The sequence below is a fragment of the Rhinichthys klamathensis genome, unplaced genomic scaffold, assembly GCF_029890125.1.
Source record: "Rhinichthys klamathensis goyatoka isolate OS25496 unplaced genomic scaffold, OSU_Roscu_1.1 h1tg001015l_1, whole genome shotgun sequence".
Classification (NCBI taxonomy): domain Eukaryota; kingdom Metazoa; phylum Chordata; class Actinopteri; order Cypriniformes; family Leuciscidae; genus Rhinichthys; species Rhinichthys klamathensis.
The window spans coordinates 6,126-22,500 of NW_026607305.1; the positions used below are offsets into that span (position 1 = coordinate 6,126).

The following is a 16,375-nucleotide window of genomic DNA, read 5'->3' on the forward strand; positions in this document are numbered from 1 at the left end:
AAACCACCTTTCCCCCAGATTAAACCTTCAGGAATTTTTGGTTTGCCATTTTTCCATTTACCCACCAAAAGTGTTTCACATTTCTTCCAATTCACTTTTGCCGAAGATACAAGAGTAAAATCATTAATTAAATTAAATAAAATTTGCACATCTTTTTGTCCACTTACAAACACCACTACATCATCAGCATAAGCAGATAAACATATATTTTTTGTACAGTTAGGCAAATGTAATCCATGAATTCTTTCCCTTATTTTTTGTAATAAAGGCTCAATGGCCAAGGCGTACAACATTCCAGATAGAGAGCACCCTTGTCTTACACCTCTTTCAACCTGAAATGGAGCACATAAACCGCCATTAATTTTCAATACACTTTCAATATCACTATAGAGTACCTGGACCATCATAATAAAATCCTTTTTAAAACCAAATGCTGCTAAAGTTTTCCACAAATAGGGGTGCTCAACCCTATCAAAAGCTTTCTCCTGGTCCAGTGAAATCAATCCAAAGTCCAAATCAAGCTATTTTGACACCTCTAAAGCATCCCGAACTAAAGAGATGTTGTCAACAATGGATCTGCGCGGAATACAGTAGGACTGGTCTGGATGTATTACTTGCCTTATTACTTCAGCCAATCTGTTTGCCAAAACCTTAGAGAGCAGTTTGTAATCACAACAAAGAAGTGATACAGGGCGCCAATTCTTTATGTCTGTCAAATCTCCTTTCTTTGGTATTAGCGTTATCACTGCCCTCCTGCAGCTCAACGGCAACATACCTTTTGACAGACTATCGCTCAGCACTTGTAACAAGTCCGCTCCCAACTCTACCCAGAAAGACTTGTAAAAGTCAATTGGGAGGCCGTCAATTCCAGGAGCTTTTCCCGATTCCATGTCATGAAGGGCCTTATACACCTCTCCCAGACTTAGCCCGCCTGAAAGAGCCACATTACCTTCTTCTGACATCTTTGGTAGCGAGTTCAAAAAAGCAGTCCTCATCACCCTCCAATACATACTCACTTCTATACAGATTTGTGTAAAAACCAACTGCTCTCTTCCGAATATCACTGGGGTTCAGCAAAACCTGACCCTCTTCCGACCGCAAGGCTTTAATCAATCTCTTCTGCCCATTTTTTTTCTCTAAACAGAAAAAAAACTTTGACGGTGCATCCATATGATTTATGAATCTTGATCTGACCAATGCGCCCTGTGTTCTGTGTTCGAGCAGATCCGCTAACTGAGCTTTCTTTTGGAAAAATAGTTCAAAATGATTATTTGTCCCAGTTGATTCAGCTATTCTTTGACACTCACTTAATTCTTTCTCCAAAGTTTCCAGAGATTTTTTAAACTCTATAGTGACATTGCGAGTATGTTGCTGACAAAACTGTCTAATTTTAACTTTACCAATGTCCCACCACTGCTGTATTGAACTAAAATTAGTCTTTGATTTTCTATAATTCTGCCAAAAATACTTAAAAGAGTCTCTAAAAAAACTATCACTCAATAAAGAAATATTGAAATGCCAATAGGCACTGGTATATTTAATAGAATTTAAAATAAAATTACATTGTACCATACTATGATCAGAAAAACCTATTGGGATTATGGAGCAACTTTTAACAATATTAAGATGATGTGTAAAACCATACAATCTATCTAATCTGGCAAGGGATACCCTGTTTTCCCTCATACAAGCCCATGTATACTGCCTCGAATTTCCATTCAATTGTCTCCAAATGTCACATAATTCAAACTTCTTTATGAAATGAATGAGACGTTTCTGAGAAGACAAATGGGGTTCAACGTGGTTTCTATCAATCATATTCTCTTTCAATTAAAATCTCCCCCCAAAAACAAATATTCCTCTTCTGAGCAATTTTGTAAAGTAGTACACAATAAATCTAAGAAAAACAATCTTTCCACAGGACGTGTTGGAGCATAAATACAGATAAAAACCAAAATATAGCTTTCATAGACAGCTCTAATTTTTAGTAATCTTCCTTTCACAATTTCATCAACAACGTAAGAAATTGGACTAAAACTCTTAGAAAATAATACTCCAACTCCTGCACTTATTGAAGTGTTATGGCTTAGCACAGTTAGCCCCTCAAACTCTCCTTCCCAGTCTGCTGCATTCCCCCCGTCACTGTGTGTTTCTTGTAACAAAAAAATATCAAGATTCTTCTGTTTCATTAATTCATTTATCATTCCTCTTTTCTTAATGTCTCTAGCACCATTTACATTCAGGGTTGCTAGACGAACTTCACTCATGATAAAGAGGAGAAAAAACAGCCAAAAAACAACCACACTCATTAATGTGGAAAAAGAGCTCAACTTATTCAACATTAGGGGTGTAACGATATTTGAACCGAACCGAAAAACCGCGATACACCACCCACGATACGTATCGCGATACTCTCACGCCGAACCGAACACGCCCCGCCCCCTGCGGCCCCGCCCCCTGCTGCCCCACCCCCTGCTGCCCCGCCCCCTGCTGCCCCGCCCAGCCCCGGCTCATTGCACCTCATGTGTTATGTGTACACAACGAATACAGGGCTGTTGCCTAACCACCATTAACCACATATAATCGCAATAAGCTCAGTGTTTTGTTACTTTTGATAATAAGCAAGGTGTAATCTTTCAAATTATGTCTATTTGATCACGAAATGCAAACAATAACTGCCGTTTTGGCGCTCTTAGATGTGGCGTGACAGATATCACTGTATGCATGCGGATCATCTCTTCCTCAGTTTCAGAATAAACATGAATGGACACCCGAAGGTATGTTGAAAGATACAGTATACTTACTGAAAGGCATCATAACTCGTGTAAACACTCAATCAGTGTTTCAACAGCGGAAATACGTCAATAAAACGCTTAGTTTTTCACATAGCTTTATATTTACCTCAGGCAAGTCATTCAGTGTCCACAGCTTGCTGGTTTGCTAACTCTTTCACTAAATAAATGCTATATATTAGCCTATATATTATATTTTACTTAACCTGTTTATGATGTTTGTTTAAAATAGTTGTCATGAAAATAACAGCAACTGTGTTTCACAGTTATAATAAATTATTATATAACAATAACAAATTAGAGTAAAAACCCAGCTAGCAGGGAACGTTCTCAGAACTTTGGCTAACATTCCCTACAAGTTTGGTTAATGTTTTAAAGAAAACATTTGAATGTAATGTTCAAAGAATGTTTTAAGGATGTTTTCTCATTTCAAATAATGTTCCTATAACGTTAAATGTAAACTAAGATATAACGTTTTAACTGTAACATTTTGAGGATGTTTTGGGAATGTTGTTGAGATAACAGATTATACAATGTTCTCAATAAAACATTGACACAATGTTCCATAATAACAGAGGAGGAACATTATCAAATCAACGTTCGTAAAATGTTTTGAGGATATTATTGAGGCCTTAGGTGATGGAGTGTTTTTTATAAAACGTTCTTGTAATGTGACATGTTAACACAACTAGAACATTATAACTGTCACATTTTGAGGATGTTTTGGGAATGTTGTTGAGATAACAGATCATACAATGTTCTCAATAAAACATTGGTACAATGTTCCATAATAACAGAGGAGGAACATTATCAAATCAACGTTCGTAAAATGTTGAGGATATTATTTAGTCCTGTGATGATAAAATATTTTTAATAAAACATTCCTTTCAAATGACTTTTTAACAAAAGTAGAACATTTTGCATGAAACATTTGTAGGATTTTTTAGGGATGTTGTTATCTTTTATAAATCATTGGCACAAAAACAAAGGAGGAACATTATCAAAGCAACATTCATCAAATGTTTTGAGGACATTATTGGCCTGCGATGACAAAATCTCAAAATATGATGTGTTAATAAAATCTCATAATATGATGTGTTAATAAAAGCTCATAACATTTTAAGGATATTTTAGGGAAGCTGTTTAGGTAACAGATTGTAGAATTCTTTTAACCCATAAAATGTTAGCATAATGTTCCATAAAAGAGGAACATTATCAAAACAGCATTCGTGAAGTGTTTTGAGGATATTACTCTGAACTGTGTGAACTGTTGCGCGAAATGTGTTTACAAGAGACGAGAAGCTGATTGGTGACCACTGTAGATTGACGTTTAAAACCACCAATCACAACGTGATTTTCCCGTGACGTAAGAACATTTGAAATCGACAAACAGCGCGAAGAAAGTAACGTTTTTGTTGAAGAAATCGGCGCAAAATGTCCGTTGTCTAAATTGGCTATTTGACACATTGGCCCAAACAACAGAACTCCTGGTCAACGGAACAGAACTCTTTCACAACGGTAAGTTTTTTTGTGTGTATTTTTCAGTTTACATAGCTTTCTCTTATCCTTGATATCAATGTCTTTCAGTGTTAGATCTTACTTTCTTAGAATTGTATGACAGTCGCATAAAATCTGAGTGTATGTTACTTTTGAATAACAGCTAACGTTAGATTTGTTTTAATCCAGACTCCAAACTCCCTGTTTGAAGATGAATATAGCTAACACAGTAAACACAATAAACTCTCCATTTAGGCTACAACAAAGGTACGAATACTTTTTTGCTACTTAAAAGTGTTAATCTTAATATGTCATTTGAAAGTAAAAGTTGTTAATATTTCAGTAATTCATAAAGAGGTAATGGGAAAATTGGAAAGAGCATTCAGTCTAAAACGTTTTCAGTCTTTTGTGTTTTCTAGCAAATATTGTATGTGCTTGTAATATCGTTGTATGTTGACCGACCATGTTTTAAAATATTTCAGGTAATTACTCTGGTGCTGGTGGTCAATGTAAAGGACACAATCTGGCAAATATTGAAGCAAACATAAACCTGCAGAGGTGAATGGATATGGGAGCTGAAGAGCCTTGCAACTGGTAAGTGGTTTTGTAACTTTTGTTGTAAATCTTCATAGAATTACCTCTATATTATAGTACAGATTATAGTAATCTTGTTCAAATGTTAGGAAATAATTATGTTGGTTTAGGAAAGCCAACATATTGTTAACCTATTTAAACTAAATATTATTATTCTGATTTCTGAGACAAAAATGTTCAACTCTTAACTCCTAGAGCTTTAGTGCTAAAAGCACCTAACACAGACCATAAAAGATCTCATCCAAAAATGAGAATTAGCCCATGATTTACTCACCCTCAAGTCATCCTTGGTGTATATGACATTCTTCTTTTTCAGAATACAATCGGAGTTATATAAAGAAATGTCCCGGCTCTTCCGAGCATTATAATGGCAGTGAATGGCCGTTTCTGTTTTAAGTCTATCATGCTCATGCATCCATCCATGATAAAAGTAATCCACACGGCTCTGGCGGGGTTATAAAGGCCTTTTGAAGCGAAGCGATGCGTTTGTGTAAGAAAAATATCCATATTTAAAACTTTATTGACTAAAATAACAGCTTCACTACTAATAGCAAAGAGACGCTGCACTTACAGGTATGATTAATTCACTCTAGAAATTGTTCTATCGCCAATGCATTCAAATGCAGTGCTACTTTATCTGTATCTGATTTAAAACAAGCAGAATTGTAACGTAACGAAATGTAACGATCCATAGACAATATAACTGATGAAAATGAGCTTTAAGTCAGAGCAATAGCCCAGTGGGCAACGAGCGCTGTGATGCTGGAGCTGTGCTCAGGGCGACCTGAGTTCCAGTCTTGGTTCGAGGTTCAGGCTTCTCAAGCCAACATCAAAGTTTGTTCACATAATTTAGCCTTTAGTTGTGTTATTAACATGTATATAATGGATTAAGTATATGTTTTAAATTACAGAAAAAAAAGATACTCATAAGGTATCATATTTATACTTTAAATAAATTAGTCTTTACATAATTTCTGATTACTAATTAGGCTGGCTAATTTTGAAAGTTGTCAATGTCAATATTGCTTGTGATCTTAATATGTATGTATTTGTATTCTTTCTGTTTACACTTTTGCATGATCTTCTTGTATAGGCTATGAGGAAAAACTACCATGCACACAGAGAACAGAGCTCAATGCTGCTAACTGGGCGAGCAGCGACAACTAGAAGAGAAGAACAGTAGAACACCTAATCTTAATACAGATGACTGGATTACTCTTCTGAAGAACCAAGACAAGCAAAGACTGATGATGAGTGCTCTGAGCAAACACAGCAGTCAAGACGCATGAGTGACTTTACTGAGTTCTTCATGTAATGTTGGGCATTTACTGTACGCAGAACATCTAATAATTTATGTGGATGCCATTTATAAACCTGTTAGATTTTGATGTTTTAATTTTGAGATTAATAAAATTGTATGTTTTAACAATGTTATAGCTAAGCATTTTTTTTGTTTAAGACAACATTTTGGGAACAAAAATAAAACTTCCCGCTAAAAACTTTATAAGAATGTTAGGGGATGTAATGTTCTAAAAATGTTATGATTAAACCTTTATAGAAGGTCATCACAAAACATTTTTAGAGTGTTCTTAGAGAATGTTATGCCATATTTTAAGAGATCATTCTGGGAACAAAAAGAAACTATGCCCGCTGAAAATGTTATAAGAACATTAGGGAATAATGTTCTAACAATGTTAGCATTAAACATTTTTAGAATGTTTTTAAAGAATGTTATTAGAACTTTTAGGAGAACATTCTGGGAACAAAAAGAAAACTACCCGCTGAAAACATTATTAGAACAATGCATGGTAATGTTCTCAGAACATATTTAGAACAAAAAAATTCTAGCTGGGAACATGTTAATGCAAAAATTACCTTATGTGCAGTTTACATGTTTTCATACAATTTGTTATTTGAGTGTTGATTATTATTATATCATTTAGGCTAAAAGTCTAGGCTCTGTTGTTAAGCTTTAATGTTATAGTAATGTGCAAGTAAGGGCTGTAGTTTACAGCATTAGCAGATCATTTTGTTATCCTTGAGAAACGTTTACTTGTAATTGAATTAATTTAAAGACAAGGACTCAATTTGTTCATTAAAGCACTGTTTAATAAAAAATAAAAGCAATTTTAGCTTTCTAAACCCCCCCACCCCACCGAAATGAACCGAACCGAGACCTCTAAACCGCGGGACGAACCGAACCGTCAGGTGTGTGTATCGTTACACCCCTATTCAAAATCATTCTTAAGTTTCTCTACATTCCTCACTCATTTAAACGATAAACTTCCTTATTGGTAAAGCATCCTTCAGCCATTAAATTCCTTGTTTTCTCCACAAACTGTGTTACATTAGGGAAATACTCTTGAACACACACCCCTCTCTTGTTCTTCGCTGACTTAAGGAATAACTTTATCTCTTCAGCATCATAGTTACGAACAGAGAAGTCACTCAAAGACAACGCCACACTGGAATCTGATGATTCACTTTCACTTTCGGTTTCATTATTATCACTCCCATATAAGTCAGCTTTCTTCACAGCTTTTTTATTTTGAGACTTATCACTCATTTTTCTTTTTTGAGGTGTTTTGAACATTTCTGTTCCTGTCTCCATTTCCAATTCCACCAAATCAACTCCACTCTTTTCCTACACAGCCTGTGTCACAACAATTCCAGTAGTACCACCTTCTCTTTCCTTTTCAGGGAGTTTTGAGTGTTTTACATCAGATATCAACTTTATCTTTCTTTTCTAAATCTACACCCGTCACACCAACAGATTTTATTGCAGATATCTCCTTGCAATTAACCACTTTAGTCCCACTGTGATGGTCACCCTGCACCTCTGAGCTCAGTGCAACTATCCCAGCTTCTCTCCTCGTGCTTGGATTGGACACGTCCCCTTTCTCAATGACTTTCTTTTCTGGGCAGTTACGAATCAGATGCCCTGTTTTTCCACAACCAAAGCACTTTGTTTTAGCAGTTGTTACAAAAATGATGTAATCAAAATCATCATCCCTGAAGCTAAGTGCAAGATCACATTCCTCATCATCCTGAATTATCATGTATGCAAACCTCCTAAAAGACACAATAGGGACTTTAAGCAACAGCCTCTGGTGGAACGGCAACGGCATTCTGTCGTTCTATTGCGCATGCGCGACATTAACTGCTACTTCGCAACGTTCTACTGTAACCGTCTACAACGGGAGAACAGCTGATTTGCCGTAGTCGATACTACGTGACAGATTAAGAAAGTTAATGTTATGTTTTAGGTTATGTGGCATTATAATCGTTTCTGTATATCATTAAATGCCCAAATCAACCCTTCTCTTACTTTTTAAAATCAGTTTATTTTTTGTATTTTGTCTGATGATTAAATTATCCCCTATGCCGTCCTCTTTACTGTTGCTTAGTGATTTTTGCGCTCTTTAGCTACGGCAGTTAACCGTTTACTTCCGGCTGCCGTTGCCGTTCTATCAGCAGCTGTTGCTTAAAGTCCCTAATATGTTTCAGGAGGGGAGAACCCGTGCTAATCGGGATTTTTTTTATTGGGGATACCAGTTTACCATAGCGTGATAAAGCTTCAGTTATTATTTCGTCACTGAGAGCATCAGCGCTCTTCATCATCATCATCATCATCATCACTGAGAGCATCAGCGCTCTTCATCATCATCATCATCACTGAGAGCATCAGCGCTCTTCATCATCATCATCATCATCACTGAGAGCATCAGCGCTCTTCATCATCATCATCATCACTGAGAGCATCAGCGCTCTTCATCATCATCATCACCGAGAGCATCAGCCCTCTTCATCATCATCATCACTGAGAGCATCAGCGCTCTTCATCATCATCATCACCGAGAGCATCAGCGCTCTTCATCATCATCATCACTGAGAGCATCAGCGCTCTTCATCATCATCATCACCGAGAGCATCAGCGCTCTTCATCATCATCATCATCATCACTGAGAGCATCAGCGCTCTTCATCATCATCACTCAGGTCATTCTGCTGGCCTTCATCACTCCTGTTCCAGACAACCTCACAATCACCACTCTACTGAAAGAGTCACAATATTTGGTTTAATCAGGATTAACTCAATGACTGATATCTATTCTCTGCCCATAAGAGAGCAGCCAGAAACATGGAGCGCAACTGGAAGAAAACTAAACTAGAGGTATAGAAATAAAAACCTGCTTTACCCAAAATTTCCTCAAATTAAACAGTGATAAAACTGAGGTTCTCCTCATTGGCACTAAATCCACTTTCTCCAAAACCGACAGTTTTTCTCTCACTATTGATAACTCCTCCGTTTCACCCTCCCAGGTCAGGAGTCTGGGTGTCATCCCATTATCTTTTCAGTCCCACATCAATAACATTAGCCGGCCTGCCTACTTCCATCTACGAAACATTAATCGCCTCCGCCCCGCCCTTACCCCACACTGGCGCCGTTTTAAAATTTAAAATAAAATGTATTATTATTATTATTAAATTCTGAATATTGTTTCCAAAGTTGTAGAATAAATAACTTTATTCTAGAGCTGTTTTAAAGCCAAAACAATCTATTTTACTTTAATTTCCTATTATCACTGTAAAGCTGCTTTGAAACAATCTATATTGTTAAAAGCGCTGTACAAATGAAGGGGACTTGACTCTGCTCATTTAAATGAGACCTGAGAAAGGTACAACTGATTTAATGTGTGATTCTCAAGTCGTAATTATAACTTAAACTAGGAAATGTCCAACTAGAAAATTTCCAAGTTGGAAACTCGTATTTACGATAACTCCAATAGCACATGAAGGAAGCATCACTGTGTATAAAACATACAATACACATACAAAGCACTTGAACGCAACAAGCTTATAATCACGACTTCAGAAGTGGGAAGTAGGAAATTTCCAACAGAAAGCAGCAAGAATAGCAGTCGTTCTCCCCTACGCCATGTTTAAGTTCAGCCCATCTCGGCAGCTCTGCTATCAAAATTATCTCAAGTTTCACAGTAGTAAATACAACTTGAGAGGGTATTCGTGCTGAATTTCCGACTAGGAAACTCATATTTATGATAATTCCAATAGCAGTCACAATATGACCTGAGAAAGTTATAACTGATTTAATGTCATTATGATTAATTATCTTTCACATGCAATTGGAATTATCGTTAAAACGAGTTTCCTAGCCTGAGTTTCCTAATTGGAAATTGGACATGAACGCCCTCTCAAGTCGTATTTACAACTTCAACTAGGAAACTCGTATTTACGATAATTCCAATAGCACATGAAGAAATCATCACTGTGTATAAAACATACAATCGTTCACCCCATGCCATGTTTAAAGTTCATCCATGGTAAACTTGGGTATCAAAACTTTCTCAGAGTTTCCCAGTAGTAAATACGACTTTATTCGAGGTTGTTCATGTCCAATTTCCAACTCCGACTAGGAAATTAAAAAATTGGAAACTCAGAATAGAAAATGTCCAACTAGGAAACTCTGGCAGCATCACTGTCTATAAAGCATACAATATGCTTTAAATTATTATTCATATATGTAAATATGTACTACTTTAAAGCTCCAGTCCATAACTTTTCCTCTTTGTCGCCATCTCTCTGTTCGAAATCTGTAACTGCAGTGATTCGTGGAATTATCATCTTTACGTGGGTTGTAAATCGGCATGAAACAGCGCGGATGAACACAGTGCTTTGAGGCGAGTGCTGCTGTCAGTCACCGCGCTGTGTGGATACTGGCATACAGAATCACAGATTCACTTTGTGAAAGTTTGACCAACATAAGAATTTTCATAAGAAAATGTCTTCTGAACAAGTAAGTAACATCCATTTTTGTTCTGACCAACTAAGGGGGAAAAGCATTCGACATGATAAGCTTCGTTAGATTTAATCAACGCGATTTACAGCAACCGTGCAAATTATAGCCTACTTTGTTCTCAAATTGTTCATGTTAACAACATCAGCATTGCGTGACTACTGTTACATTTAATGTGTTTTATGGTTACCTGTGTAGTTCAGAATTCATATTCTCCATAATAGCAAAACGAGAAAGGCACAACAAAGGAAACTCCATAACTGTGTGAATTAAGAAAACGTACTGTTACACGATTGAACTATTGAAATGTCTTACTTGTTCAGCAGAAAAAAGCCGTCTCTTCTTCCGTCTCGAACCCCTTCAAAACACGGAGTTCACGCACTTTTCAAAAGCCCCGCCGATGTTTAAATCCTTGTGTTCGCATGAGACGGTTTCTTTCTCTTTCTCTTTCCACCTTAAATCCGAAGAACGAAGTCTTTTGGGTTTTATAACTGCTGAATCTCCAGTTGACACTGATGATTGTTGTTTGGATCTTTCTGGATGCCATAAGTTTAATCATGTAAAGTGCTGCGAGAAAAGCCTATACATCTAAACATCTCGTCACGCGCAGTATAGCCGGCTAGCCGAAACTCCTTCTTTATGTGTACGGGTGTGACGTCATGACGCAAAGACATGCTCGAATCTCCCGCGGAAACCCACCAGTACCACTGGAATTAAAATCATTATTACAAGCTAACCGTTTTGAATCTAGCTGTGGCAAGCAGAGAGTTTTGACCACTGGCAGAATAAGTTTTTTTTAATATAATTATTTTGGATTATTTTTAACTTAAAAAAGCTACGGACTGCAGCTTTAATAACAAGACACGGTGATGAAGCTGATGTGGAAAAACTAATAAAAAAATAGCAGTCGCAGAAGCAATCGTTCTCCCCTCCGCCATGTTTAAAATTTATCTCATGCCCAACTCAGAAACTTGGGTATCAAAATTATCTCAGAGTTTCCCAGTAGTAAATACGACTTGAGAGGGCGATCATGTCCAATTTCCCAGGGCCGGCTCTAACCCTTTGGTTGCCCTAGGCGATATTGAGTTTTGCCCCCCCCTTAAAAAAATTATAAGCATTTATTAAACTAAACATGCTCTTATAGTTACTCAAAAACTTAAACAATAAATCGTTCATACAAATGCTACAAAGAACGTTCAAGGATATTTATATCATAGTTGCATTGTACAACTATATTTTATCTGACCATAAATAACTTTTAGTAGATAAATTACAACTACTACCACCACTAGGCCTACTATTATTACAATCTATTAGTCTGCTACAAGGTTAAGGGGGTTTCGGGGTATTTCCCCGTAAGAAAATTTTGTGCATTTTAATGTTAAATTCATCAATCTGGTGCACTTTGAGAGTTCAAAACTAAAAGCTCCAACCCATATTCAGTGTGCAAATTGAACAAAGAAAAATTCAAACCTCTTTTAATTACAGTGTCTGTCTACATTACACTACTAAATAATAATAGATATAATATTAATCCCATGACAGTAATTGCCATAGGCTATATTGTAAAACAAATGCACTGAAAAATAAAGGAAACTTTCATGAGTATTGTACACATTTCTATACTTGAAAGTAAGTTATAGGAAGTAACCCAGCGCCGCCAATTAAGCAAAACAAAACAAAACGAATGTTTTGTAAGAGTACGAGTACCACCGATGTACGAGTTTTATGGGCCGTTAAGACAAAAATAGAAAAATAAAAGTATGAGATGTATGTATCGGCCCAAAAAGCACGTCGGCCCCGCGGGAATCTCCCGGTTGTCCCGATGGCCAGAACATTTGACACCTTAATGGATGAGATGAGAAGACTTACCTCTATACTGGGCTTTCTTTTTATCTTGTTGCTTTCTCCGTTTTCGTCCCTGTGCACCAGAGGGTTTAGACCGCTTCATTTTCCATCAGCGCGCGCAGCAGCCGAGCACTCGCCTAACGTAACCATAGAACGTAACGTAACGCAACTAACCCCCGCCCCCCCCTTTAGGAAATGATCGACAATAATCATCCATTCAATCTAATAATCAGATTGACAAGTAATTAAACGTATGGCTGAGGGGCGCCTTAGGATGATCATGTTTAATAAACATGTTTTTGTTTCGCTTGTCATTCTAATTCTATGATTAATGGGAAGTAGGCCAGGGGCGACACTAGAGGGCGCCCGCGCCCCCAACACATTTGTCGCCCTAGGCAACCGCCTAGTTCGCCTATAGCAATCGCCGGCCCTGCAATTTCCAACTCCAACTAGGAGTTTTCTATCATGAAATTTTTAACCTGGAAACTCAGACTAGGAAACTTTCTAAAAGCATGTGAAGGTAGCATCACTGTGCATGAAACACAATATGCTTCAAATGATTATTCATATATGTAAATATGCACTAATTTAATGACAAGCCGATGTGGAAAAACTAATAAAGAACACCAGTCACTGCAGCAATCCTTCTCCCCTCCGCCATGTTTAAAGTTGATGGACCGCCCAACTCAGAAACTCTGGTATCAAAATTAGCTCTGAGTTTCCCAGTGGTAAATATGACTTGAGAGGGCGATCATGTCCAATTTCCAACTCCAACTAGGTAATGTCCAACTAGGAAACTCTGACTTGGAATTTCGGACCAGAAAATTCAGAATTTCGGACTTAGGAATTTTCGACTAGTAATCATCAGTCCAGAGCTGCTCCTGGGGAATCTGCTGATCAGGAACGCTGGAGAGAAACTCCTCCGTCTGCAGGATTGAGCTCCTAAGCGGCTCCAGATCGACACCAATAACCCTCTGAGTCTGAGCAGCACAAACCCGTCTGAGATCAGGGTGACTATTGTCTCGTCGGGTTGTGTGTGTTTAGTGATAGTTTGAGGATAACACTGTCTCCAAGTGTGACCTAAATCTGACAAACCCTTCCTCTGGGAAAGTCCTCATCGGAAACATTATTCATAAAGTCAAAGATGTTTGGGTTCGTCTGCAGTCAGTATTTACACAAATGCCTTGGGAAGCTTTATCCAAAGCCACTTACGGTCCATTCAAGGTTCATGTTTTTATAAGGGAACATTTTTCTTTAATGATTAAGGGCTCATTATAGTGTTGTGACTTTGGGAAACTCTTTGTATAAAACACAATACCGGTACACAACATAAACATATATGATAATTCCAATAGGCAGCATAACCAAGTTCACACTTCACACTTGTCCTTGTGTGCTTTAAACATCATTGGTTCCTAAGAAAAATTGCTTGTAAGTTCCTAATTTTTCACTTCGGATAAAAGTGATGAATAAAATTAATAAAAGTAAATATACAGGGTTCCTCCAAGTCTTAATTGTTTTTTAAAGTCAATGCTTTAAAGAGTCTTAAATGTATAACGATATTATGTTGTATAAACTTACAGCACTTGATTTACTTCTTGTTTAAATAGATTTAATGAGATTTTGCACAACTGAAAAAAGAAAAAAAGATTCCACTTAAAACTCTCCCACTGATTGGTTGGCAAACCGGTCTCGAACTCAAACCCGTTCATAGATCAACGTTTGAAAGAGTCACGATATTTATGTTACTCAAATTAACGAATGAGTGATATGTATTCTCTGCACTAGAGACCCGAGCGTTAAAACTGATGGAATGTCATTATGGTTAAGTTTCTTTTCAACGAGTTTCCTAGTCTGAAATTGGACATGAACGCCCTCTCAAGTCGTATTTCCAACTTCAACTAGGAAATTTCCAACTTGGAAACTCTATGACATGAAGGAAGGATCACTGAGTATAAAACACAATCATTCTCTGCCATGTTTAAAGTTCAGCCCGACTAGGAAACTCGTATTTACGATAATTCTGATAGCACGTGAACGCAGCAATATCAGATATTCTCAGTGTGGTTTAAGGGCGTTTATGTCATTATGGTGTGTGTGTGTGTGTGTGTGTGTGTGTGTGTTAAAGGTGGAATTATTTTCCAGATAGGGTTGATCCTGATGATGATAAGCACAGCACTGACACACACACTCATTTTTGAAGTTCAATTGTGAAACACCGACTCCAGATTCACCCTTTTAATATAAAAATTCTTCCTCTCACAATCAATCAATCAGCTGAATGCCATAACACTCGTACAGTCGGACAAAAACAATGTTTTAATTGTTTACATTATAAAAACTACAACAAAATATCTACAAACAAATGTTTATTTGTAGAAGAAAAACAGCATGTCAGGAATAAAAGAAGAAGAACTGTGGATGTTTGTCTCTATGTCCTACATGAAGACGATGCAAGCGCAGCTCCTCCGGGTGGGATATGTACAGGAGGTCATGTGATCGTCACTCGCGCTGCTCCATCTTCACCTTCGGCGGCTTCAGGAACGTTCGGTTCTTCTTCTCTTTCTTAGTCTTTCCTTTGGCCTGGAAGTTCCTCCAGCTGTCCACTCGGCCGTCACGCGTCTCCTGAGGACACACACACACACACACGGTGAAACACGAGCGTCTCGCACCCGTCTGGAGAACCACTGAACTGTCGAACCTCGAAGTTCTTCTGCCACTCTCGCTCTCGCTTGGCTTTCTCCTGCGTCTCGATCTCTTCTTCTCGCTGTCTCTTCCTGCAATCACACACACACACTCCCTTATATTATACATCCACTCATGATCTAATAATCCCTCCACCATCTCTGCTCAAACTCAATCAACATGGATGTGATTTACTCTCATCTCAGTCTTTAAAAGACACTCAATATTCAGTAATGTTATTGATTAAACTCTCAGACGAGAACAGAGCTGATGTAATAATGACTCTCTGATCCTCTGAGGCTTCAGCGCTGAGTCACATCTGATGCACTGCAGAAATAACTCATGATTACAGATGTTCAGTGATGTGTGTGAGTGAGAGTGTGTGTGTGTGAGTGAGTGAGCGAGTGAGTGAGTGAGTGTGTGTGTGTGTGAGTGTGTGTGTGACAGTGTTAATTTCGTTGACGAAAATAACGATGAAAATTATTCGTCAACGACATTTTTTCACAGACGAAAACGAGACGATAACTAAATAAAACCTAGTTTTGAATGACAAAGACTATGACGAAAATCTATTGACATTTTCGTCAACGAATAAAAACTAGACGAAAATGTTAGATAGTGACGATTTGGGAAGCGATCCGTCAGAACTGATGTCCTGCGTGTGTGGTAGATGCGCACATTTGTAGGCTACTGTAACGTGATCTACCCCGCGGTCATAAAACGTTAAAAAATGTGAATGTCTGGGAGAATGAGTAGAGCAGACATATAGATCTCTGAATAAGAGTGACGATGCAAAAAAGAGCTCTCGGTGCGGTTTTCTGTGCGCACACACCTAACCCGAAGCGTGCAGTCATGCACAATACACCTACAGCGCGCGAGTAGGCTACTGAATTGAGCTCTCTTTCGTGTCTGAATGGAGAAATACACAACAGTATGTCTAAATGTCCGTTTTAGAGAGTATTCATGTAAACTATGCTGGTTATGTCTTAAACTGTGAGTGTGTCGGATGTGCATCAGTGCAATTGTATCCGCATGTCATTGGACAGGATCCGACGTCTTAAAGTGACAGTGGCAATAAACCTAATGCGGTCCGTGTCCTTAATTTTGATCAAGCAACAAAAGAAAAAGAGAAAAGCATTCACTGT

At 37.8% G+C, this 16,375-nt stretch overlaps 1 protein-coding gene across 1 annotated transcript in view; it reads right to left on the reverse strand.

The window, feature by feature from the left end:
• Positions 1 to 14,846: 14,846 nt before the first annotated feature.
• The window catches only part of dnajc8 (DnaJ (Hsp40) homolog, subfamily C, member 8), a 20,689-nt gene continuing 19,160 nt past the window's right edge, over positions 14,847 to 16,375 (reverse strand). Inside the window, exons 8-9 of the mRNA XM_056244598.1 lie at positions 15,247 to 15,322; positions 14,847 to 15,170 (exon numbers count right to left, since the gene is read on the reverse strand). Of these exons, the coding sequence (XP_056100573.1) occupies positions 15,048 to 15,170; positions 15,247 to 15,322 (199 nt within the window). The 3' untranslated portion in view covers positions 14,847 to 15,047. The remainder of the gene's footprint in view (positions 15,171 to 15,246; positions 15,323 to 16,375) is intronic.